The 23,165-nt window shown below is 47.2% G+C and overlaps 1 protein-coding gene and 1 long non-coding RNA gene across 3 annotated transcripts in view; one reads left to right on the plus strand and one right to left on the minus strand.

Annotated features, from left to right (window-relative positions):
- Positions 1-359: 359 nt before the first annotated feature.
- Positions 360-14,050, minus strand: LOC132657999 (uncharacterized). The gene is made up of 2 exons (XR_009596869.1): positions 7,905-14,050; positions 360-7,360 (listed from the first exon to the last, which is right to left on the minus strand). It is a non-coding gene; the product is annotated as an uncharacterized LOC132657999 (long non-coding RNA).
- The window catches only part of VPS37B (VPS37B subunit of ESCRT-I), a 30,736-nt gene continuing 14,660 nt past the window's right edge, over positions 7,090-23,165 (plus strand). The window contains exon 1 of one of the 2 annotated variants that reach the window (XM_027956452.2): positions 7,090-7,229. In XM_027956452.2, the coding sequence (XP_027812253.2) occupies positions 7,119-7,229 (111 nt within the window). In that variant the 5' untranslated portion in view covers positions 7,090-7,118. Of the gene's footprint in view, positions 7,230-7,259; positions 14,773-23,165 lie in introns of those variants that run through there. The other variant, XM_042234588.1, reaches the window with a different exon arrangement.

Here is a 23,165-nt window from a genome sequence, read left to right on the forward strand (position 1 = left end):
AGAGCGCTACTCACAGGTGTGCATATCCGGAGGCTGACTACCCCAGGCACCTTTCCGATATCTAACAGCCATCTGTCTCCCATTCCTTTCATCATTTTCAAGTTCCCAGTCTCAAAATTAGCCACATCCTTTACATACAAAAACATTCATTTCTCTACTCATCCAGGACCTCTCTACATCTTACTTCCTGGCTTATAGAGATAAAGTTATCTTTTTAGATAATAGTCGGTTTCTGGAACTTTTTAGACACTCCTACATCTGACCTGCACTGGGTGAAAGATGAGGTGATGCAAATCTTGCAGAGATCACTTTTTTTGGCACAAGATTTTTTTTTTAAGAAAAGCAAAGCCAACAAAGAGTCTGGAATGGCTGTTTATATACTTAAAAAAAGAAAAGAAAAAACCTTCCAGAAAATGAGTTTGACATGGATGCAGAGAAATTGGAATCCTTGTGTGTGACTGGTGGGAATGTGAAATGGTACAGTTTGCTATATGCACCAATATATGTTGTTAAACAATATGGTGGTTCCCCCAAAAGATAAAAATACCATATAGTCCAGAAATTCTACTTTTGGATGTACAGCCAAAAGGACTGAAATGAAGAACTCGAACAGATAATCGTATACCAGTGTTCATAGTGGCATCATTCACAACAGAAAAGGTAGAAACAGCCCAAATATCCATTGACAGATAAACAAAATGCGGTCGGTACACACAATGGAATATTATTCATCCTTTAAAAGGAATGAAATTCTGACACGTGCTACAACAAGGATGAACCCTGAAGACATTATTTTAAGTAAAATAAGGTCACAAAAGGACAAATTTTTTTAAAGTCCTTGAATTCGTTACAATATGGCCTCTGTTTTATGTTTTGGTTTTTATTTGGCCGAGAGGCATGTGGGATCCTAGCTTCCCCGAGCAGGGATCGAACCTGCACCCCCTACATTGGAAGGAAGAAGTCTTAACCACCGGACCACCAGGGAAGACAAAATGACAAGTATTATGTGATTCCATTTATGTGAGGCCTCTGCTGCTGCTGCTGCTAAGTCACTTCAGTCGTGTCCGACTCTGAGACCCCAGAGACGGCAGCCCACCAGGCTCCCCCGTCCCTGGGATTCTCCAGGCAAGAACACTGGAGTGGGTTGCCATTTCCTTCTCCAATGCATGAAAGTGAAAAGTGAAAGTGAAGTCGCTCAGTCGTGTCCGACTTGTAGCGACCCTGTAGACTGCAGCCCACCAGACTCCTCCGCCCATGGGATTTTCCAGGCAAGAGTACTGGAGTGGGTTGCCATTGCCTTCTTTGGTGAGGCCTCTAGTAGAGTCAAATTCATAGAGACAGAAAATAGAATAATGGTTTCCAGAGGGTGAAGGGGGAAATAGGAATTACTGCTTCACGGGTACAGAGTTTCACTTATGGGGACGGATGGTGGCGATGGTCACACAACAATGTGAATGTCCTTGATGCCACTGAACTGTGCACTTAATATATTCAAAATGGTAACTTTTACATATATTTGATCACAATAAAACAAGCACTATGGGTACAATGATTTTGGAAAGCAATTTAGCAACATCCCATAATGTTGAAGATATGAATACCCTATGACCCCAACAACAGAAGAAAGGAGTTTAAAATCTGTCATGTATGTATACAATGGCACACCATACAGCTATGGAAAAAATGTTTCAAACTATATGAACCAGCAAGGATGTGTGTGTGCTCAGTCATGTCCGATTCGTTGTGACCCCGTGGATTGTAGCATGCTAGGCTTTTCTGTCTGTGGGTGGTGGTTTTTTTTTTTTTAAGGCAAGAATACTGGAATGGGTTGCCATTTCCTCCTCCAGGGGATCTTCACAACCCAGAGATCAAACCTATCTCTTCTGCATCTCCTGCAGTGCAGGTGGACTTTTTTTTTTTAACCGCTGAGCCACCCGGGAAGCCTGAATCAACAAGGATACATCTTAGAAACTCACTGTTGGGAATTCCGTGGTGGTCCAGTGGTTAGGACTCCGTCCTTTCACTGCTGTGGGCCTGGTGTTTGATCCCTGGTTAGGGAACTAAGATCCCACAACCATCCAGTGTGGCCAAACAAACAAGAAAACCTGAAAAGCGAAAAACTCACCATTGATCCTAAAAAGCAAGTAGCGGAAAGATCTGTGTGTATGTATATGTAATGTGTATGTGTGCTATGCTGCGCTGGGCTAAGTCGCTTCAGTTGTGTCCGACTCTTTGCAGCCCAATGGACTAGAGCCTGGCAGGCTTCTCTGTCTGTGGAATTCTCCAAGGAAGAATACTGGAGTGGGTTGCCATGCCCTCCTCCAGGGGATCTTCCTGAGCCAGGGATTGAACCCACACCTCTTATGTCTCCTGCATTGGCAGGCAGGTTCTTACCACTAGCGCCACCTGGGAAGCCCGTTATATATGCATATATACATATAATGTGTATGTTTTAAAATTAAGATTATGGATATATACATGTAAGGTAAAATAAATAGGACAGTAGCTACCTTCTAGAGAGGGAGAAAGGATATTAGGGGCTTTAACTGTGCCTATGATGCTTAGTCCTTAACTTGGTGAGTTACGTGAGGGTTTGTTATATTTTCTCTCTCCCTCTTCTTCTTTTTTGTGGGGGAACTGAAATAGTTGATTAAATAAACCCCACAAGGGAGCAAAAAATAAGAGAAAAATCCCCAAACCAAGAAAACACAAATCTCAAATCAAAATAACCAAGCTTTCTACATCCTCCACCTTCCTAATACACCCAAATAACATCAACCTTAAATATAATTTAAAAAAAATACTGCTCTCTATTTTTATATCTTCCTTACACTCGCCAAAGTAGGGACTTTGTCCAAAATGAGTTTTCTCCCCGCTTCTTGATGACTAGTACTTAGGTCATGTTGACTATTTAGATATTAGCAGATGACAGTGACAATGGCGGTGACCTCAGGAGGAGCAACACATCCCGAGGAGCAGGGCTGTTCCACCTGCCGCCTTAGGGAATCATTCCTCTGCTGCCCATACACAGCTGACAGCATGTGCTATGGATATGGTGTCATCAGGTCTAGATTTTCTTCCAGCTTGTCAAACTGGAAAATATTTATCTGTAATTCTCTTTACTTCCATCAGACAGAAAGAATTCTAACCTCAAGGCTAGAAGACCGTGACCTCCACCTAGTTGAACCTTATATATTTTTCTTTTCTCATCAGATAGTGGGGAAGTATGCCTTCCAAACCATTTCCCCATGTTATGTAACAGGAGACCCATTTCTAGGCAGTAACAATGCTCCTATTGAGACAGAAGCCCTGGCACCTACATACATTGCCCTTGATTTGCCAGTGCAAAATCTTAGTTAACCCAGAAATACTACAGGCAGGCGTAAGTTTGCAGAGAAACCCCGACCTCAGTTTAACACAAAGGCGGGGGGGGGGGGGAGGAGATGTATCAGCTCACCCACGCATTTAAATCAACAGGTTTGACACCAATGCCAGGATCTTCTTATGTTTCTTTTCTTCTCTCAACCACTTTTAAGAGCGATGAGAAGTTTTTAGAGCCGCAGAAAACAAGACCTTTCTGTGGTTTGCTCTGTTTGACAAAGGAAGTGGTGTGTGACTCGACTAGGTCAGTGGCAGAAAGCAGGTTGGAGAAAGTTTATAAGGACCAGGCAGGGCTGAACTGTGAACCTGGTTTGGACTAAGCATTCTAGGGACTGCTGTATACAGGTATGCCATTCAGGACCAGGTTTGTTCTTGGTGTGCCTTGGATGAGTTACTTCATCCCTCTATGTTCTGGAGTGCTCTGACCTCCAACCTTGTTCTTACCTTCTGTGGGGAATTTAAGAAACTTCTGGACATCATCTTAAGCCTCATAGGTGAGGATTTCCTGGAAGTACAGCTACTATTCTCACTTTGGCAGGTTTATACTTCTCCTGGAGAGGAAAGGGAAAATAATGAAACTAAACTGAGTGCCTACTCTGGTTATAAACTTGACTTTCTCCATTGCCTTCTTCTTTATTATGGTCTTTCTTAAAGCCACCTTTTTGGACAAACTCAAAGGAAGAAAACAATCGAGGGCTCTTTTCGAACTCAATGAAAATCTTTTGTTTACAGATAGTATGAAATGCTTCCTCTAGTTTTACTCATCTCCCACTAATCTGTGCCCTTAGTCACAGGGGCTAGGAGGAAAGAGAATGGTCACTGGAGCCCAGTCTAATGTATGGGCAGACAACTCAGACCTTATGCTCTACGGATGGGGGAGCAGAAACATCAGCCTCATGCACAAAGCTCGTTAGTCAGCCAACAAGTGTTTACTGAATGTCTGGACTGTGCTCAGTGCTGAGTTATGCGCCGAGGTCAGTGTGGTAGGATGCCAGCGTGGCCGATGCCAGTCTGGGAGCCAGGAGATCTGCCAATTACTTGATTTTGAAAGAAGACAACTTCCTCCTCCAAGGGCCTCAGTTTCCTTATGTGTAAAATTAGGAAGCTGTTGTGGTTATCCTCAGATGTTGGTTTCTTCCAGCTAGAACTGTGGAAGATTCCAAAGCAGGATAACAAGTTCCCAGAATTCCTGGATCTTGAAACGCTTCTAGGAGTGGGGAGACTCCACAATGGCACCGGCAATAATATCTCTGAAAGAGCACAGCTTGGCCCAACTAAATGTCTAGGTGCCTTCCTCTGAGTTGAGGCAAACGGCAATAATGTGGGTCCCTGCTCTGATGCTCCAATCATACTGGTTTTCTGCCCTTCCTTGAATGTAGCAAGCTAGAACTGACTCGGGGCTTTCGTACATGCTAGTCTTGCAGCCTGGGGCTTCCTAAAGGAATGGTGGGTGGTTCTGCCCTTCTCTCCTTCAGATCTCCTCAGATGCCATCTTCTCCAAGAGGACCACCTTTCATTACTCCCTTTAAAGGTATCCCCATTACTCTCTTTAGTTTAACATCCATCTCCTTCTTTGCACGCTCCCAATCTGTAATCATTTCGTTTATTTTTGGTTTGCCTCCCTGTCTGTTAGCTCCATGTAAGCAGGGGTCTTTTTTATTTTATTCAGAACTATATACCCAATTAGAGCCAGACATCCTGGAATGTGAAGTCAAGTGGGCCTTAGAAAGCATCACTACAAACAAAGCTAGTGGAAGTGATGGAATTCCAGTTGAGCTATTTCAAATCCTGGAGGATGATGCTGTGAAAGTGCTGCACTCAATATGCCAGCAAATTTGGAAAACTCAGCAGTGGCCACAGGACTGGAAAAGGTCAGTTTTCATTCCACTCCCAAAGAAAGGCAATGCCAAAGAATGCTCAAACTATCACACAATTGCACTCATCTCACGCGCTAGTAAAGTAATGCTCAAAATTCTCCAAGCCAGGCTTCAGTAGTACATGAACCGTGAACTTCCTGATGTTCAAGCTGGTTTTAGAAAAGGCAGAGGAACCAGAGATCAAATTGCCAACATCCGCTGGATCATGGAAAAAGCAAGAGAGTTCCAGAAAAACATCTATTTCTGCTCTATTGACTATGCCAAAGCCTTTGACTGTGTGGATCACAATAAACTGTGGGAAATTCTGAAAGAGATGGGAATACAGACCACCTGACCTGCCTCTTGAGAAACCTATTATGCAGGTCAGGAAGCAACAGTTAGAACTGCACATGGAACAACAGACTGGTTCCAGTTAGGAAAAGGAGTATGTTAAGGCTGTATATTGTCACCCTGCTTATTTAACTTATATGCTGAGTACATCATGAGAAATGCTGGGCTGGAGGAAGCACAAGCTGGAATCAAGATTGCCAAGAGAAATATCAATAACCTCAGATATGCAGATGACACCACCCTTATGGCAGAAAGTGAAGAGGAACTAAAAAGCCTGTTGATGAAAGTGAAAGAGGAGAGTGAAAAATTTGGCTTAAAGCTCAACATTCAGAAAACTAAGATCATGGCATCTGGTCCCATCACTTCATGGGAAATAGATGGGAAACAGTGGAAACAGTGTCAGGCTTTATTTTGGGGGGCTCCAAAATCACTGCAGATGGTGATTGCAACAATGAAAGTAAAAGACCCTTACTCCTTGGAAGGAAAGTTATGACCAACCTAGATAGCATATTAAAAAGCAGAGACATTACTTTGCCAACAAAGGTCGGTCTAGTTAAGGCTATGGTTTGCCCATTGGTCATGTATGGATGTGAGAGTTGGACTGTGAAGAAAGCTGAGCGCGGAAGAATTGATGCTTTTGAACTGTGGTGTTGGAGAAGACTCTTGAGAGTTCCTTGGACTGCAAGGAGATCCAGTCAGTCCATTCTGAAGGAGATCAGCCCTGAGATTTCTTTGGAGGGAATGATGCTGAAGCTGAAACTCCAGTACTTTGGCCACCTCATGAGAAGAGTTGACCCATTGGAAAAGACTCTGATGCTGGGAGGGATTGGGGGCAGGAAGAGAAGGGGATGACAGAGGATGAAATGGCTGGATGGCATCACCGACTCGATGGACATGAGTTTGGGTGAACTCCGGGAGTTGGTGATGGACAGGGAGGCCTGGCGTGCTGCAATTCATGGGGTTGCAAAGAGTGGGACATGACTGAGCAACTGAACTGATATACCCAATTCCTAGTCCACATAGTAGGTCTCAATTTTGTCAAATGAATGAATTGGCAGTTCCACAATTACAAAAAAACAAAGGCATCTAAAGTTGTTTTCCCATAAATCCCCTTCTTTGGGGTTCCCTCGGTCAGGCTGGGCTTAGGCTGCACGAACTTCCGTCCTGCTGCCTGCTTTCTTCACATCTAGGCATTTCTTTTCCTTGAGGAAAAGGCTCTTCTGACATCATGGCACACCCTCCTGATGTCATGCTGCAGTGACATCATTACTGCTGACCAGAGCGTCCCAAGCCTATCTCCAGGTCCCTTCCCTTAGAAGCCCCCACCCTTCCCAGAGACAACCCCAGCCCCTAACACTCTTCCTGTCAAGTGCCCAGACTGCGACGTCATGTCCGCCCGCCCGCGAGGCGATGACGTCAAGGCCCACGGCTGGCGTCACGTGCCCCCCCGCTGGGGGCGGGCCTTGAGGGCGGCGCTTCCGGTCCGCGAAGCCAGGCGGCCAGAGCTGCGGCGGCGGCCGAGACGGGACGATGGCGGGCGCTGCGAGCGAAGCTCGGTTCGCCGGGTTGTCGCTGGTGCAGCTCAACGAGCTGTTGGAGGACGAGGGGCAGCTGACAGAGATGGTGCAGAAGATGGAGGAGGTGAGCCGAGCGGCAGCTCAAAGCGGCGACGGCGGGGCCTCGAGGGGGGCGCGCGGGGTCGGGGGCCCGCGGCGGGCTGGAGGTGGCCCGAGGCGGAGACGGTCGCGGTGCTTCATGTTGGATCGAGGAGACTGGGACGAGAAATTGGGGGGGGGGCTTGAGGTGGGTTTGGGGATGAGGGGACCGAGGCTGGGGCAGAGCTGGGAAAAGCGTCTTGGGTGGACAGAGCTTGCGGGGGCTGGAGGGGTCCTGAGGCGGAGTGGAATGCGGATTAGGGAGCCTGGAAGGGGCGTTCGGGATCGTGGAGGGCTGTGGCCGAGTTTGGGGCGGCGAGGAGGGAATTGAGGGACCGAGACTGGGTTGGAATGGGTCTAGGGGACGGTAGTCAAGGATTGGGGATGCCTGAGACCGGACTGAGGGGTTGAGGGTTAGGTCTGGGCAGGGGTTGGGGTTGAGGGGAGGGTTGACGGGTACAGGGAAACAGTTACTGGGATCTGAGGATAGGCTTTGAGGGGCTGAGTGGATTAGCTAGATAGGAATCATGGGAAAGGATCGGGGGTTCCGAGATGGATTTGGGGGCAGTGTCTATAGCTAAATCTGAGAGGTGGTTCTGAGATGGGCCTTAGGGGTGGGGAGGGGTCTCCAAGGCTGGGAGACACGAGGCAGCGGACTTACCTAGGTTAAGATCTGATTTGGCCGTTTATCTGAGGGATCCTTAGGGTCAGAGGGCCTGTTCCGGGTCTGACTTCGTTTGGAAGGCGTCTTGCCAGTGTTGTCCCAGGGGTTGTCCGGTCTTGTGGGTTGGCAGAAGGATGCCATGCCCCCCCTCCATAGAAGAAGGGAATGTGGTAATTCTAGTATGGTGGCTCTGCCCCATAGTGTCCTTCCTCACTGGGGCCAAGTTGTTTTTTAGGAGACAAACTGGAGGTCAGGGGCTGACAACCCACCCCCACCTCTGATAGTAGACAGACTGCCCCGTCTCTGCAAGGTGTGCCCACTGCTGTTTCTGGAGATCTCACTCCATCCCTTGTAGCAGGGTTTGTTCTCAGGGGTAACTGACTTCGCTCCTGGTGTGCTTTCTTCTGTCCTTTTCCCCCAGCCCTTTTGAACTCTTTCCCCGAAAGTCCAGCCCTGTGAGTCTGGGTCTTCTCCAGGCTGCTAGACCCAGGCCCAGCCAGCTCCCCCCAGCCCACCTCCTGCTTTTACTCCTTTGTCTCTGAAGTCTGAGCCTTCCCACGCCTACAGGGCCAAGCTTCTCACCCAGAAGCTTGTGTGGGGGCTTTTGGCTTGCTTTCTGCAAAAGGATTGACTGTTCAGCACTGAGCCAGCCCCCTTAAAAGGGGGCTTGTATGGAGGTTGCACATTCAAAATCACTGGAAAACCCTCAACAGATCATTGTCCGGAGCTACAGAGAGGCCACTGTAGTAAGATGGTATCAGTCTTTCCATTAATCCACCCCTTGTATTCACAGGCTTTGTAACTTGGCACATATAACATTGCTCTGAGATGCAATTCACCCCATTTATGGTCTCCATGTGGCGCTTTCCTTTTAAGAGAAGAATAAGTGACAAAATCCATCTTTCTTGACTGAATGAGAGTTTCATGTCTCCAAAGAAAGAAAATCTTTGCTTAGTTAACTCTGCTTGTCAGTTGCCGGGAGACCTTTTGTTGACTGCCTGCAGGCATCTTTCTAGTTTAATAATAAAATGATAGGTATGTATTTCTAATGTGTAACACTGCCTACAAGTTAATTTTATTATATGTGACTCCCCAGTTTCAGGACAGAGTACTGTAGTTACATTAGTAGAACATTAATCGAAGTAAAGTGCCTTTTAGTGGAGGGGAGATTGTGGAGTCAAGTCAGTCTGCTGACTCAGGCTGTTAGGACAGCTTTACCTGTTTCCTCTATCTGAGACACACTGTAGGTTACTATTTAAAGGGAAAGGCAGATTAATCTAGCAGGTGTTTTTCTGTTTTTTTTTTTTTTTTTTAGTACAGATGATCTTCATCCCAGAGTACCTCATACAAATACTGAGGACCAATCTCTCTTGATTAGGCCACGTGATTAAGTTAAATTACTCAGCAAAGGTTTGTTCTTCAGGGTATAGTGCTTTTATTAAAGAAATTGAACGTGAAAACCAGACTGCCTTAGCCAGACAGCTCACCAGCCATGGTGACCCTTCGAAAGGTTGCCCTGGGTGTGTGTGGTGTGTTTCTGAGGGAAGGGCTGTGATGTGAACAACCAACATTCTGGCCCTGGTAGTTTCACTCAGCTCCTAATGTTGCGTGTTGGTTTATTTGGGGGTGGTTGTGAGACAGAAGGAAATATTTGTGAAATAGCTTTGAACAGATGGCGTGTTTATGATCTGGTGTTAAAGAACGTTTGGGCTCTGGAATTATATATTCTGGGCCAGGCCTGGCCACTGCCCAGCTGTGTGACTGCAGGCAGGTCACCTCACCTCTGTGAGCCGCCGCTGGGGAAAGATATGTGGGAAAAAAAACATACTTCTTAGTTTTATTTTTGGCCGTGCTGGGTCTTGGTTTACACATGTGGGTTTTCTCTAGTTGTGAGCGGGGGCTGTTCTAGTTGCAGTGATTGGACTTCTCATTGCAGAGAAACTGCCCACATGCTTCTCTCATGGGGCACAGACTTTAGGGCACTCGGGCTTCAATAGTTATGGCACAAGGGCTCAGACGCCCTGTGGCCTGTGGCATCTTTCCGGACCAGGGATCGAACTTGTATCCCCTGCATTGGTGAGACGGATTCTTAACCACTGGACCATCGACCACCAAGTTCGATGAAAATACTTCTTAGAGTTGACTTGGGGATTATATTAGAGAGTGCATGTTAGGTCCTTGTGTGAGTGCTTGGTCATGTCCAATTCTTTGGGACCCCATGAACTGTAACCCACCAGTCTCCTCTGTTCATGGAATTTTCCAGGCAGGAATGCTGGAGTCAGTTGCCATTTCCTTTTCCAGGGTTAGGTCCTTAACATGGTGCGTATTAATAGTGTTCAATAAAGAGTAATTGCATTAGTAATTTGTAGTTCTCTTTTTGGAACAGTTACCAACAATCATGCATATAATAAGGTCATCCCAACCAGATAATAGGGTCTTATTTCAAAAATCTAAAGTAGATTTTTATTTGCTATTAGCCTAAAACTTTTTTCTAGCTTTCTGTGGTTAGTGATTGTCTCAGTAGCACTAGAATGAGACAGTAAATAGAACAGGACTTTCAGGCGCAGATCTCTTACCCTAAACCAAGGCCTTTTTTTTTTTTTAATTGGCAGAAGGAAGTGTTTTAAATTGTAGAGTAAGGCTTCTTCAAGCCTGAGGGGCTATTTTGTGGCGACTGGAAAGTGTGGCTAGGTTTTGAAGGCGTTCACTGTTGGGTTTAAATACAGCTGTGTATTGTGCTTCGCTTACATTGTTCTAATTGTGGCCTCTGAGCTGTAGTCCAGCTGGAAACTAGAGTCAAATTGTGTTGGAGCGGCAGACATTCTCATTTTCCCTGCCCGTGGGTTTCTCTTTTCCTGTCCTCTTGTCTGCGTGCAGTTCTCTAAAATGTAGTGTGTTCCTACTGATCGGCAGCTCTTTCCTTTTGCTCTGGGCTGATATTTCTTATGCACACGTTTTTATTTTTATGTCAAGTTATTTTTACTTGGCAGTGGAATGGGCCTTTGTCTGTCTGTCCACATTAACCCCATTGGACTTGCAGGGCACTCCCTTAAAAGGAACCATCGCTCAGGGGATTAGGCAGCTAAACCGGACCTCTTGGGTCATTCTTCCCAGTGCTTTCCGAGGAAATGCTGATGAGTTGGTGTTAGCTGAGGATTCACTAAGACTTCAAACTCAGGAACTCTGCTCCTGTGGCAGGTAAAACTGCCCACACGCAAAAACTCTTGAGGATCTGAGAAACAGTTCTGTGGAAACTCAAGAGCCTGGTCTGGAAGAAGCTGTTTCCCTAAGGCGTGTTCTGGGGTGATTTGTGTGGGGCTGCGAAGCTACCGCATGAATCATAATGGCTCTTTGAAGCGTACGACCAGGGACTGCTTCCTCAAACAAGCTCTGAACGCTGGTGGGACTGGTTTTTAGAAGCTGAGATGTGAAACCCTTTTGAGTGTCTACTACTGGAGTATGTTTCTGTTCCTGTCATCCAGTCATTATTGTATATATATATACAGGCTTCAGCTTTTATGTTTAAATCTTCTCTTCCATGGACCTATGACTTTAACTCTTGAGGAAAACATTACTCTGTCTCAGAATATTTTCTGGAATCCAGTACTGGCTGACTCTTTTTTCTTTTTCAAAGAAAGCATCTAGATTTTGTGGACAGACTATAGCTGCGACTTTAGTGACTTATTTCATTGTTTTCCAGCTCAGTGCGTCCCCGGGAAAGTGAGGACAGTGGCCAGGCCTGCCTTTTAGGGTTCTTGTGAGGCTAAGTGGCATAGCAGGTGAAGTTGGTAGAGGGTGGCTGCCTTTCTTTGGAGAGATTTTCAGAATTGTTTAGGCTGGCTTACGTGAAATCCGATCCCTTATTTTACTTAATTGCTGTCTACTTCCTCTCTATTGATTAAAAGCGCAGTGGGGGCAGTGCAGTACAGAACTGGCTTTTGTTACCAGTGATGTGACCTTTGGCAAGTATTCAGTCTTTTTCCAGTTGCAGTTTCCTCGTTGAAAATAAAGCGGATAATAACAGCAAGCGCCTCCATAGGGTTGCAGGTGGGCTAAATCAGAGAAGTTGTTAGGATACTTATCATGGAACCTGGAACAGAGTGAACACTGAGGAAGCTGTTATTGGCTGTTACTGCTAAAACTAAAAGGCATGATGTCCTGGCTGCCATCTCAAGACGACCCCGTGTCAGGTCCACGTCTGTGGAGCGCTCGCTGTGTGAGGCACTGTAAAGGGCAGAAACATGGATAGTGTATAACCTCTGTACTATAACTTAGGGAGATGCAGTGCACAGACATCTACAGCAAGAGAGACTTGGGGGGCTTCGGTTTGGGGAGGTGAGACAGGTGATGGTGTGGCCGCCCGGCAGGCTCCCACAGTTGAAATGGTGTTGTGTATGCTGTTGTTTCGGTCGGAAAGTCCTGTTTGGCTCTCTGTGACCCCATGGGCTGCAGCCCACCAGGCTCCTCTGTCCCTGGGATTCTCCAGGCAAGAACACTGGAGTGGGTTGCCATTCCCTTCTCCAGGGGGTCTTCCCAACCCAGACATCAAACCCACATCTCCTGCATTGCAGGCTGGTTCTTCACCGCCCAGCCACCAGGAAAGGCCCGTGTTGTGTATGTTTCACCACAGTCGTTTGTTTATGTTTTTTAGAGGAAGAATAAGAGAAAGGCCAGACGTGAATTGTAAATAACATTGAATGTCAGATGAAGAGGGGCTTTCTGGCTAGATTAGGTTCCTACTGCAAGAGATGGACTTTGATAGGCGGGTAAGCTTTAAGAAAATAAATGAGGTAATTCCTATAAGGGTGTGGAATGACACAAGGAACATCTGTGTACCTGCCAGCAGCTCAGGAGGAAAATGCGACCGAGCCAGAGCAAACCTCTGTGCTCCATCCTGAGCGTGATCGCCACCCCCCAGCCAGGGAGCCACTGTCTTGAATTAGGTGTTTATTTCTCTAAATTGTATTTTGACAGAAGTCAGGGCTCAGGAAGGTGGCTGAGCCTGGCACCGAGCAGGAAAGCTCAGGGTAGATTTCATGACTCGTGAGTTACCAGGTCAGGTTTGCTAGTGTGAAGGGAAGTGACAAGAAATAAAGCTGACGAGGCCGAGAGCCTGGGCAGGAGCTGGGTGGCGACCCACTTGGAAGCACTGAGTTTTCATGACTTGGGAGCGGGGCAGCGGCGTGATCGGAGGAGCGCTTCAGGAAGGCCGTGTTGACTGCAGTGTGGGCTGGATTGGCGAGGGGGGTTCCGGAAGACCAGGCAAGAAGAGGTTAGGATTCGAGCCAGAGTTCTGGGGGGGAGATGCAGACCAGTTTTCCGAACCCCTTCCCACCCTCGTGGAGCTGCCCACTGAGGGGCCCCATCAGCTTTGCCTTCCAAACGCTCTTCCCGCTCAGTCACAGACACACGGCCCCTTGGCCTCTTTTGTGCCTCCTTGGTGGCACTTGACACACATTTGGTAAGTCACTTGCTTCCCTGTGTCCCCGCCTGGCACAGGGGCTCCATTCTTTGTGTCCTGGGCACCCTAGCACAGGCCTGGCACATAGGCTGTGCCCAGTTAGTGCTCCTGAGTGAGTGGAGCTAGCTGGTCTTTAAGTGAAATCGAGTAAAAGGAGGGCCCAGAGCAAGGCTGGAGGAGGGGGGTGGTCCCTGGGGCCGCGGGAGCCCAGCATAGGGGACAGGCAGGGCAGTTATGTGGCCTCGTGCAGTGGGCAGTTGACTGTGCGGTTCTGGAGCTCAGGGATGGTTTGCTTAGAGATACAAATTTGAGAGCAAAGTAACCTCTTCCAAGCACTTGTTGAAATCGAGGGGAGCATAAAAGTTTAAAAGGCCGTTGGGCGTATCTTCGGTGGGTTGGGAGAAGGGAACGGGTGCCGTGGAGGCGCAAGGAGAAACGGGTCTGATGACTCGGCTTTACAGACAAGTCAGCCTCCTTTTGCGCTGCCTGTGCTGTACACACTGGTCAAGAGGAACCTCAGGACACGCGCAGTCGAGGTGCTCTGGAGCGCAGTCAGCTCGGTCGTAGATTCGGCTTCTATCACAGCATTTGGCAGGTTGTCGCTCAGGGGGCCATGCCAGGCTGCAGTGCCCGGTGTCTGTAACGACCCGTGCGTCAGCCTCTGCTCACGCGTGTGATTGCTGAGGCTCAGAACACGCTAGCTGGTTTATCTCCTTCCTCAGCTCCAGGGGGTTTTCACATCCCATCATCATTCAGGAAAGCCATCCTACCCAATGGCATGAAGATGGAGGAGAATTCTGAGTTTCTTCATAGGGAAGAGGGAAAGGAGAGCCATGGTTGGAGCGCTCTTGTCAGTAGGTTGCCTCGCAGTGCACCGGGGGAAAGCTTTTAAACTGAGCAACACGCTCCATCGTACCAGAGTGTATGTGAAAAGCAGATATTCACATGGTTGTTACATTACAAGCAGTGCCATAGTTAATGTTCCTTTCCAATCAAATTTTCTATTGTCTCCAAGGTTAGCTAATGGCACCCTGAGGTTATTTTCATACCATAGCCCAGGGCCAGGGTTGGCAGAGGGACAGGGTAAGTGCTAATTAACGTTTGCCATCAGAAAGCGGCTTTCGTTAATGTGAGCACAGCTGAGGTTGAGGAAGTTTATGCGTTTACTCAACCTTCATGGAGCACCTTGGGGAAGTGAAACTGCTAAGCCACAGAATTTTCATCTTTGAGGATCGCGCTGGTGCACGTAAGCCGATCCCAATGTACCCGGGATGCAGTAGGGGTGAGGGCACACCCTAGTGGAAGGGAGACCCGGAGAGCCTTTGCAGGGCTCGGGGTGACCGGCAGGAGTGTTTCCTGGAGGAGATGACTCAGGAGCTGTGATTGCAAGGGTGCATTAGCCAGGTAAGGAGGGAGAAGGGTTTCCGGGCCCCACAAACGGAGACACAGAGGAAAGAAACAGCGTGTGCACAGGACTGTTGCAGGCCTTGCTGGAGGGACCAGGGCAGGGCGTGAGGGGACGGGGTCAGAGAGGCCGGCAGAAACCAGACGGTCCCACGCTTGTGGAGAGGGCTTGGGCTTCACCTTCCAGTCACAGGGAAGGTTTTAAGCCTGGGAGTGGTGCAGTCACACTTGGTGATTCATACAAATGATTCAGGCAGCCAGAGGAGGATGGATTTGAGGAGGTAAGACCAGAAAGCAGAGAGATCAATCAGAAGGCTGAAAGAAGATGGAAGAAAAAAATTTTTTTCAGTGAGCCAGACTCTCTTAGCGGGGAGTCTTACACTGCACTCAGTGCCCAGTCTGCTGAGTCTTGCTTTGCACACAACTCAGATAACGACACGCTTGGTCCTCTGGCTTGTCAGTGGCAGATTTTTTCCAGGGTGTAGGAGATAACTAGTAGAGCTGATCATACACCATCAAGAAAGAAATGAAGCTGCTCCAAAAATGGAAGATCAGCTGTTAAGCATAGTGGTTAAGACAGGATTTGGGTTGCTAGGAGACTTTGGACACGGATGAGCCTTCCTAAGTATTGCCTTCCCCATCTTTAAAATGGGAGGATTAAGATATCATCCTTAAGAGACATTTGGAGAATTAAATAAGACAGTGTTTGTAAACTGTGGAACACGGTGCATGACAGTTTAATAAATGCCCAGTAAATAAAGCTTCAGCAGTTGTTAATGAAGTGGTTGGGGCTGTTTGATTTAGGGTAGGGTTTGCCTAATTCCGTGGCTTTTGATGGTGATTACATTAAAAAGTTTCCATGGTGGAGAAATTTGGGGAATCTGGTTAAATAAGAGGGGTTTTATTTTTGCTTTGCTTTGTCTGGTTTCTCTCTTACAGCTATTAATAGTATGTATTGCAATATTTCCCACACTTAATCAGTCTGGTAGGGCTAGGTCCCCTGGGGCATACTTCGGCAACTGCTTATTTAAGGTCATAAATGCAGCCATCTGCTTTCGTGGCCCAGGAGCATGTTTTTATCACAGAGGGCACTGTGGCTACTTGATACTGACAATTCTGTGCCATCAAAGGCTGTCCTGTTTTCATCGCTTTGAGAAGGCAAGGAAGTATATATAGTGTGTAAAATTTCTGATCCCAATTGATCAAACCTTTAAAAATTGCATTTTTAACATTTATATTATAGAAAAACTAAAAAATACAGAACTGTGAAGAAGAAATAGGTAGTCACGTGTGATACCACCACTCAGAGATAAACACTGTTAAACATTTTATATGTTTTCTTTGTTTTCTGCCACTGGGATAATTTTGCTTGTAGAGTTTTTGTCTTGTTTTTTATCTGTGAAGTTATGCTCTGAGCACTTTCTTATTTTTTGTCAGAAGATTCTTACATGACATTTTTAGCGACTTATATTTTAATCATGTGGGTATGCTACAACTTGGACCGCAAGGAGATCCAGCCAGTCCATCTTAAAGTAAATAGTCCTGAAGATTCATTGGAAGGACTGACGCTGAAGCTGAAATTCCAATACTTTGGCCACCTGATGGATGGGAAGAATTGATGCATTTGAAAAGACTCCGATGCTGGGAAAGATTGAGAGTGGGAGCAGAAGGGGATGACAGGATGAGATGATTGGATGGCATCACCGACTCAATGGACATGAGTTTGAGTAAACTCTGGGAGTTGGTGATGATCAGGGAGGCCTGGCGTGCTGCATTCTATGGGGTCAAAAAGAGTCAGACATGACTTGAGCGACTGAACTGATGCTACAATTTATGTGACTAGTCCCTTAGGTACTGTTTCTTTTTTTTTGCTCTCATAATTTATATTGCAGTTAACATCTTTGAACATAAATCTGTTAAAATATCAATACTTAAGAATGACTTATTTTCAAAAAATTAAGTACCTGGTGATTCTTTTAGAAATTTTATTCCCTGTATCAGTTATAATTGCAGTTTTTGTGTGTGTGTGTGTATGAAATTTAAGTAGAATAACTTAGAGTAACTGATTCTCCTTTGACTAATCCCTTTCTCTACCCACAGACTAGAAAAAAAAAACTTGTTAGAATAGCATTTTCATATACTGAACATAAGATGAGTAATTTCAGTCACGTGAGAGTAAACCTTGCCTATTAAACTGAATTTTTGAGTCAGGTGTTGGAAAGTTCATCTCATGATACATTTTACATGTAAAAGCAACATCTTCTAAAGATGTAGTCTTAATACACACCCAGATCTTCCTGGAGAGGCGTTTTCTCACTTGCACCTGTGTAAAGACGATTCCAGAGTATTCTCATGCATGCTTTTCTTGTAGATTGTGGTTAAGAGGAGACGAAGAGGGGAAAACCCCGAAGCTCTCACTAAACAAGTGAACGCTTTGGTTGGTTGTGCTGGCAAGGAACTACTAATGAGAAAAGCAAAGTTTAGAAGTTCTGTCTTCCACAGACTGCCTTCTTTTGGGAAGGGGAGGAGGGATTTGGATTTTAAAATTACAATACAAGCTGTTAGTTGACCTCCCTCCACTTAACTGAAGTGTTCCAGTAATTGGCGCTCGCCAGGCCCTTTATCAGATACAGGCCCTTTATCAGATACAGTGATTGATGCCTCCCCGCCCCACCCCCCTCCGTCATGGCAGATCCCCGGGGCATTTCGGCTCCCACACCGAGTAATTACCCAGAGTCAAGTGTGTTGGCTCTCAGACGTGTTCACTCTGATTTTATTTGTTATAGTAATTACATGATTTCATTAAATACCATGGCAACTGATGAACCGTGTATGAAAACTGTAAGCTGGGACTTCCCTGGCCGTCCAAGGGTTGAGACTTTGCCTTCCAATAGAGGGCATGAGGGTTCAATCCCTAGTCAGCGAGCTAAGCTCCCACATGCCTCCCTGGCCAAAAAGCAAAAAACATAAAATAGAAACACTGTTGTAACAAATTCAATAAAGGCTTTAAATGGTCCACATCAGAAAAATCTTAAAAAAAAAAAAAACACTGTAAGCTGAGGGCTAACAGGTGATTCATTAGAGGAAAAAAAACAAAGCTAGTGAATTAGTTATGGACTTGCTGGGGGGAAATTGAAGATTCCAGAAGGACTCTGCTCTCATCTTGCTTGTCCAGTGTCTTTTTTTAAGTTCCCCACAGAGAGGCTGTGGTCTGAATGAGGAACTTCTGAAACTTGAGCTGGTGGACCTTATCTCTAAGAAAAGACCTTTGCCTTAAATGAAAAACACGGATAAGATCTGTAAAATTCTAAGTGTTTAGTGAGTTACCACTTTAACCAAACTGCTCAGTTAACCAGCAGCTGAGCTGACTGGTTCTGATAGTATGAAATGAGGGCTTCTCTGCTTTCCTGGTTCACCTGCGGTGGGGTTCTGATTCCGTAGGAGTAGGGTAGGTGCAGGTGTGACAAGCCCCTTGCTTTTAGGAGTTGAGGGATGGAGACAGGTCACATCGTGGTCTGTTTGGGTCCTGTCTTGCCTCTGCTCCTCAGCCCTCTTTGTCTCCACCCTGATTCCCCAGGATACAAGGCCCGTGACGCCAGGAGGGTAGCGGCTATTACTGGCACAGCTGTCCACGCAAGTCCAGGGAGTGGGGAGATCCTGTTTAGTTTCCTCTAAATATTAGGAAGTAAGTCTTCTGGGGAAAAAAAAAGCCCAACAGAACACCCTGGTGTGTTGTGCCTGCCAGAAGTAGAGAACAATCAAATTGTGTGTCTCGGAGACCACCGACTTCTTCCCTGGAGCTGGTCCGTTTACTTTCAAGCCTAGTTTTTTGCATTTCTGTGTTCAGTTTTGCACTTAGAGTAACACTCAGTTTTAAGATGCAAGCCAGCTCCATGTGGAAAGGGTTGGTCGAGTCTGCATCCCTCGTCTGCTGCTTTCTGAGGACAGCAAGTTTCTGTCAGCAAGAAGGATTTTGGTATAGCTGTCTTTTTTAGTCTAATACATTCTGTTTGAGTGGTTGTTTTGGTGGAACATTGATAAGCAGCTGGCAAATGTCCTTTCCCGAGTAGGCTGTAGCCTTGGAGATGGTTTCACACAGCCCACGAGACTGTTGTATTTTAGAACAGTTTCAGAATGTTCTCCAGTTCTTTACCTGTATTTTTTTTTTTCAGGTTCTTAATTTTGTTAGCATGTTAAACAGTCCAACTCAGCAGCTGTTGAGTTTTTCATAAAAACTCAAGGAGTACTTAGGTTAAATCAAGCCACATTGGGTTGCGTTTGCAAGTCTCCTCTGGGATAGTGTAGGCTTGGGTTACAGGCTCCTCCTGAGAGTCTGTCTTTAATTGGAAAACTGATAAAGTGAGTGCATCACTGGGAACATCTTTTCACTGAATGGAAGATGAATTTGGGCGTTCTGATAACCTTTAGTATTTAAGCCTAAACTCAAATTGCATGCAACTTTGGTGAAATACAGCACAGTTAAAGGGAATGAGGTTAACCTGGCTGAATGCACGCCGACCTTTTTATCACCTAATCCCTAAGCCTACTGTGTTTAAAGTCTTAATGCAACCTGAACGTTCCTAGTAGGAAGTACAGAGGCTGAGATTTCTTCCGTTCTGTATCTTTGTATTAAAAATAATGTTCTACTTAATTTTATTTAGAGAGAAAAGATTCAAATCAAAATGAATTTCCCACCAGAAGGAACCAGCATGTCTTTGAGAAGGACCAGTCTGGGTTGGGGGCCCCATGCGTACAGATGGGTCTGGGACGTCTTGTTTCAGCAGAGAGCAGGGCAGCTGTCAGGGCCTGGGGGGTGTCAGCCTGAGAGCCAGCTCGAGGTGTCTCCCACTGGCCGTGAACAACTTGAGCACTGGAAAGATTAATGACAACAGCTGGTTAAAAATCTGTTACCTAATAATGGTATCTCCAGAAAAAAAGCCTGCTGGTTGTTTTTAAGAGTTTGCTGGAGCACTAACTCAGCCTTTAAAAGTGGTTTTAAAAGTGAAGGGGCGGTGAAATCACACATTCATCCTGCTTTTCCTATATTAGTTATTTCAGATACTCAAACAGATGAGGCAGAACGCTCATAGAGGAATGCAGGCCGACCCACACAGAAGGTGAAACTAAAGAATTTCAGTAAATGTAGTTATGGTGTTGTAGTTAGAGTTAATAAAAGTTCCTATGCCTTACAGATACATAGTAATTTTGAGGGTGAAATGATACTATGCCGAGATTGGCTTTAAAATACATTCTCTAAAGTGAGGAGTACAGGCAGATGGAATGGGGTTGGCAAATGTTGCTGATTGTCAGACCCAGGAGAAGGGCACCCGGGATTCATTTATATTTAACCTTTGCTTTGCTTTGTGTTTGAAAATATAAAAAATAAATAGGAGACATAAACAGGAAGGGAGTTTAGGCGGTTGTTGGCACTTAGAGACGTGGTGGCAGGCGCGATAGACTGGCCTCTGCGGGAGAGAGGCTGCTGTGGCGCAGTCGATGGCACGATCGTGCAGAAGACGCTGGGGCTGAGTGTCCGCACACTGAAGGCTGCAGGTCCGGAGCTCCTTCCAGGTACTTGCGACTGTGGTGGTCTCTTCAACCTCCCTAAGACTGAATTTCCTTTTTCCCAAGTAAAATGGGAACAGATTTGTCTCACGCTCACCGAGAGGGTTAAATGGAGATAATACGTGACGAGAAGGTGGCACAGCGCCAGGCATGCAGTGAATGTTCGTTGGACAGTGAACAGGTGCTGGCGAGTGAAGCTTTCCTGTCGCCACCAATAACTCATCTTACCTAAATCTTTAAATTCACATCTGTTTGACTCCCCCCTCCCCCCACTTTTCCTCCCCAGGGCCTTTTATTTGAAGAGCAAATGCAGCCGGGGCTGCAGTGCAGAGTGAACGGTGCCCTCTGGAGTTGGGTGGTGGTCAGCTCCCAGGGCCTGTCTCCAAGGAGGTCTTGACGCGGAGACTGATGCTCAGAAGGACAGACTGTATTCTGGTTGTTGTCTCCCCCAGCTTGGCACGTAATGGTGCTTCTTAAGTATTTTTTGAATGAATGAATGAAAGGAGCCAGCCACTGTGTGAAACATGTTTTGGTGGCTCTCATGATTCATAGTCTAGGTACTGGAGTTTGTGAGTGATTAAAAAAAAGATACGTGAAATAAGTGGCTTCAGTGGCACCCCACTCCAGTGTTCTTGCCTGGAGAGTCCCAGGGATGGGGGAGCCTGGTGGGCTGCCGTCTATGGGATCGCACAGAGTCGGACACGACGGAAGCGACTTAGCAGCAGCAGGCCATCACAATCATAACTTTACTCCCACATTTTAATAGGCTTTCCAGGAGGGCTGACTTTCGGCTGAAGAGAAGGGATTGTGTGAAGCTGACTGGTGTCTGCTGAGTGCACCGTGCTGCATGTCTGATGTCTGCACCGGGGCGGGGGGTTTTTCTTCAGAGCATCACTGTCATCAGCTCAGTGTCCTCCTTTGCGTCTCACTCCCAAACTGTTGCGCTCCTGGCGCAGATAGTTTCACCTGGTTGTTTGTAATAGCGAGCATTTATCTGTGACATTAACTGTTTAAAAATGTATTATAAACGTTCAAAGAAGCTAATTTTCAGAACAGCTCAGCAAGGTTTTAACAACTGACGGGCAGTGGCCCGAGGCCGCAGCAGTCGGGAGTCCTCCAGATCCAGCGGGACCAGCGTTTAGTGCTAGGTGGTGGTGACTGGGTGCCGTGCCACGTTCTGGGCAAGGGGGAGTGAACACGACACACTTCTCTTCAGGGGCCTGATGTTCTCATCAGAAGGCTGAGCGTGTGCTCAGATGTCATCGTATGCCCCGGGAAAAGCCATTCCACTTCTGTGTGTCGGGCCTTTGGCAAGATGGGGCGCTCAGCTTGGGGGACAGGGATGTAGACCCCCCCCAGGGCCGGTGCAGGTCTGGCCACAGGTGTGCGCGTCCCACCTCCAGGCCTGAGGGATGGAGCAGCCTGTGGAGAACAAGGGAAGGAGCGAGAGGGCTGCTTTGGATGGGGGTGGTGGCTGAGGTCACCTACAGCCACCCCAGAGGGAGGGGGCCCAGAGAACCCCCTCCTCCTTTCAGGTTCCTCCCACCCTCAGTTCCCATCCCTGAGTCCAGCTGGAACCAGAAGGCACGTGGTGGCTGTGGTTCAGCCAGGCAGCCTCCCCAGGACCCAGAGCAGGATGGAGAGTGGATCTCGAGGGGAAGTGGAAACTTCCAGCCCTGGATTCATTCCCTGTGGATGCCATAACACATCACACGAACTCGGTGGCTTAAAACAAGAAAAACTTATACTCTCACATTCTGGAGGCCGGAAGTCCAAAATCAGGGGTGTCCACGCTCCCTCCCTGCAGAGTCTCTAGGGGAGAACCCACGCGTAGCCTCTTCCCGCTCCTGGTGTTGCTGGCTCCTTAGCTTGTGGCCGCATCACTCGTCCCCGTCTGTCTTCTCTCGGCCTTCTCCCCTCTACATCTTCTCCTGTGTGTCTTGCGTATGAGGACACTTGTCATTGGATTTCCAGCCTCCCACATAATCCAAGGTGATCTCTTAATCTTCAGATCCTTAACTTAATCACATCTGCAAAGACCCTTTCCCTGAATAAGGTCACATCCCCAGGTTCCAGGGATTAGCATGTGATATTTCTTCTTGGGAACCACCATTCAGCCCACCACAAGCCCCCGTCACTCCCGGGAGCTGTGACGCGGTGGTGGTGTTGGCGTGGCTTTGTTTCGTTTGTCTTCAGTCAGTTGGCGCTCTGTGAGGGCAGGGTCTCTGCCTGCTTGTTCCCCCATGTCCGTCGCCTACCCTGCCCAGAGCCAGCGAGTAACAGCGCCTCAGATGATGCTTTTTCAGGTGAATGAATAAGCGGGTAAATGACCCGCAACACAGGGTAAAACCGGAGCTGTGCTCAGTGAGGCCCCGGGACGGGGCTCAGCTGCTGAAAGCCGGTTCAGCTGCATCAGCTGGGCCTCTGGCAGGACAGCGGGTGCTCGGCTTAGGGGACTCCAGGGGTGTTTAATAAAGGGGTTCTTTACAAGGAGGTAGTGGGTGTGGACCCCCCAGGGCTGGTGCAGTTCGCCCTGGGGCCTGACACCTTTTTAAGTGGATGGATCGAGTGGTGTGTAGGTTATGCCTCGTGCCTGGTGATGCGTGAGTGAGAGTGTGGCGCTTTGAGGCCGAAAAGAGGCCCAGAGCCGGGGCCAGGGCAGGGGTCTGAGGAAAAGGGGGCGCCAGGCCGGGAGCAGCATGACCACAATCGTTGGCAGAGAGCGTTTTATCCGCCAGACAAGAAGTTTGCTTGTTAAATAAAATGGGATTGTTAACTTCGCATAAGTGCTAGGCCTCTGAGCATGGCGGCAAGAAGGCAAGTGTGTG

Source organism: Ovis aries, chromosome 17 (genome assembly GCF_016772045.2).
Source record: "Ovis aries strain OAR_USU_Benz2616 breed Rambouillet chromosome 17, ARS-UI_Ramb_v3.0, whole genome shotgun sequence".
Classification (NCBI taxonomy): domain Eukaryota; kingdom Metazoa; phylum Chordata; class Mammalia; order Artiodactyla; family Bovidae; genus Ovis; species Ovis aries.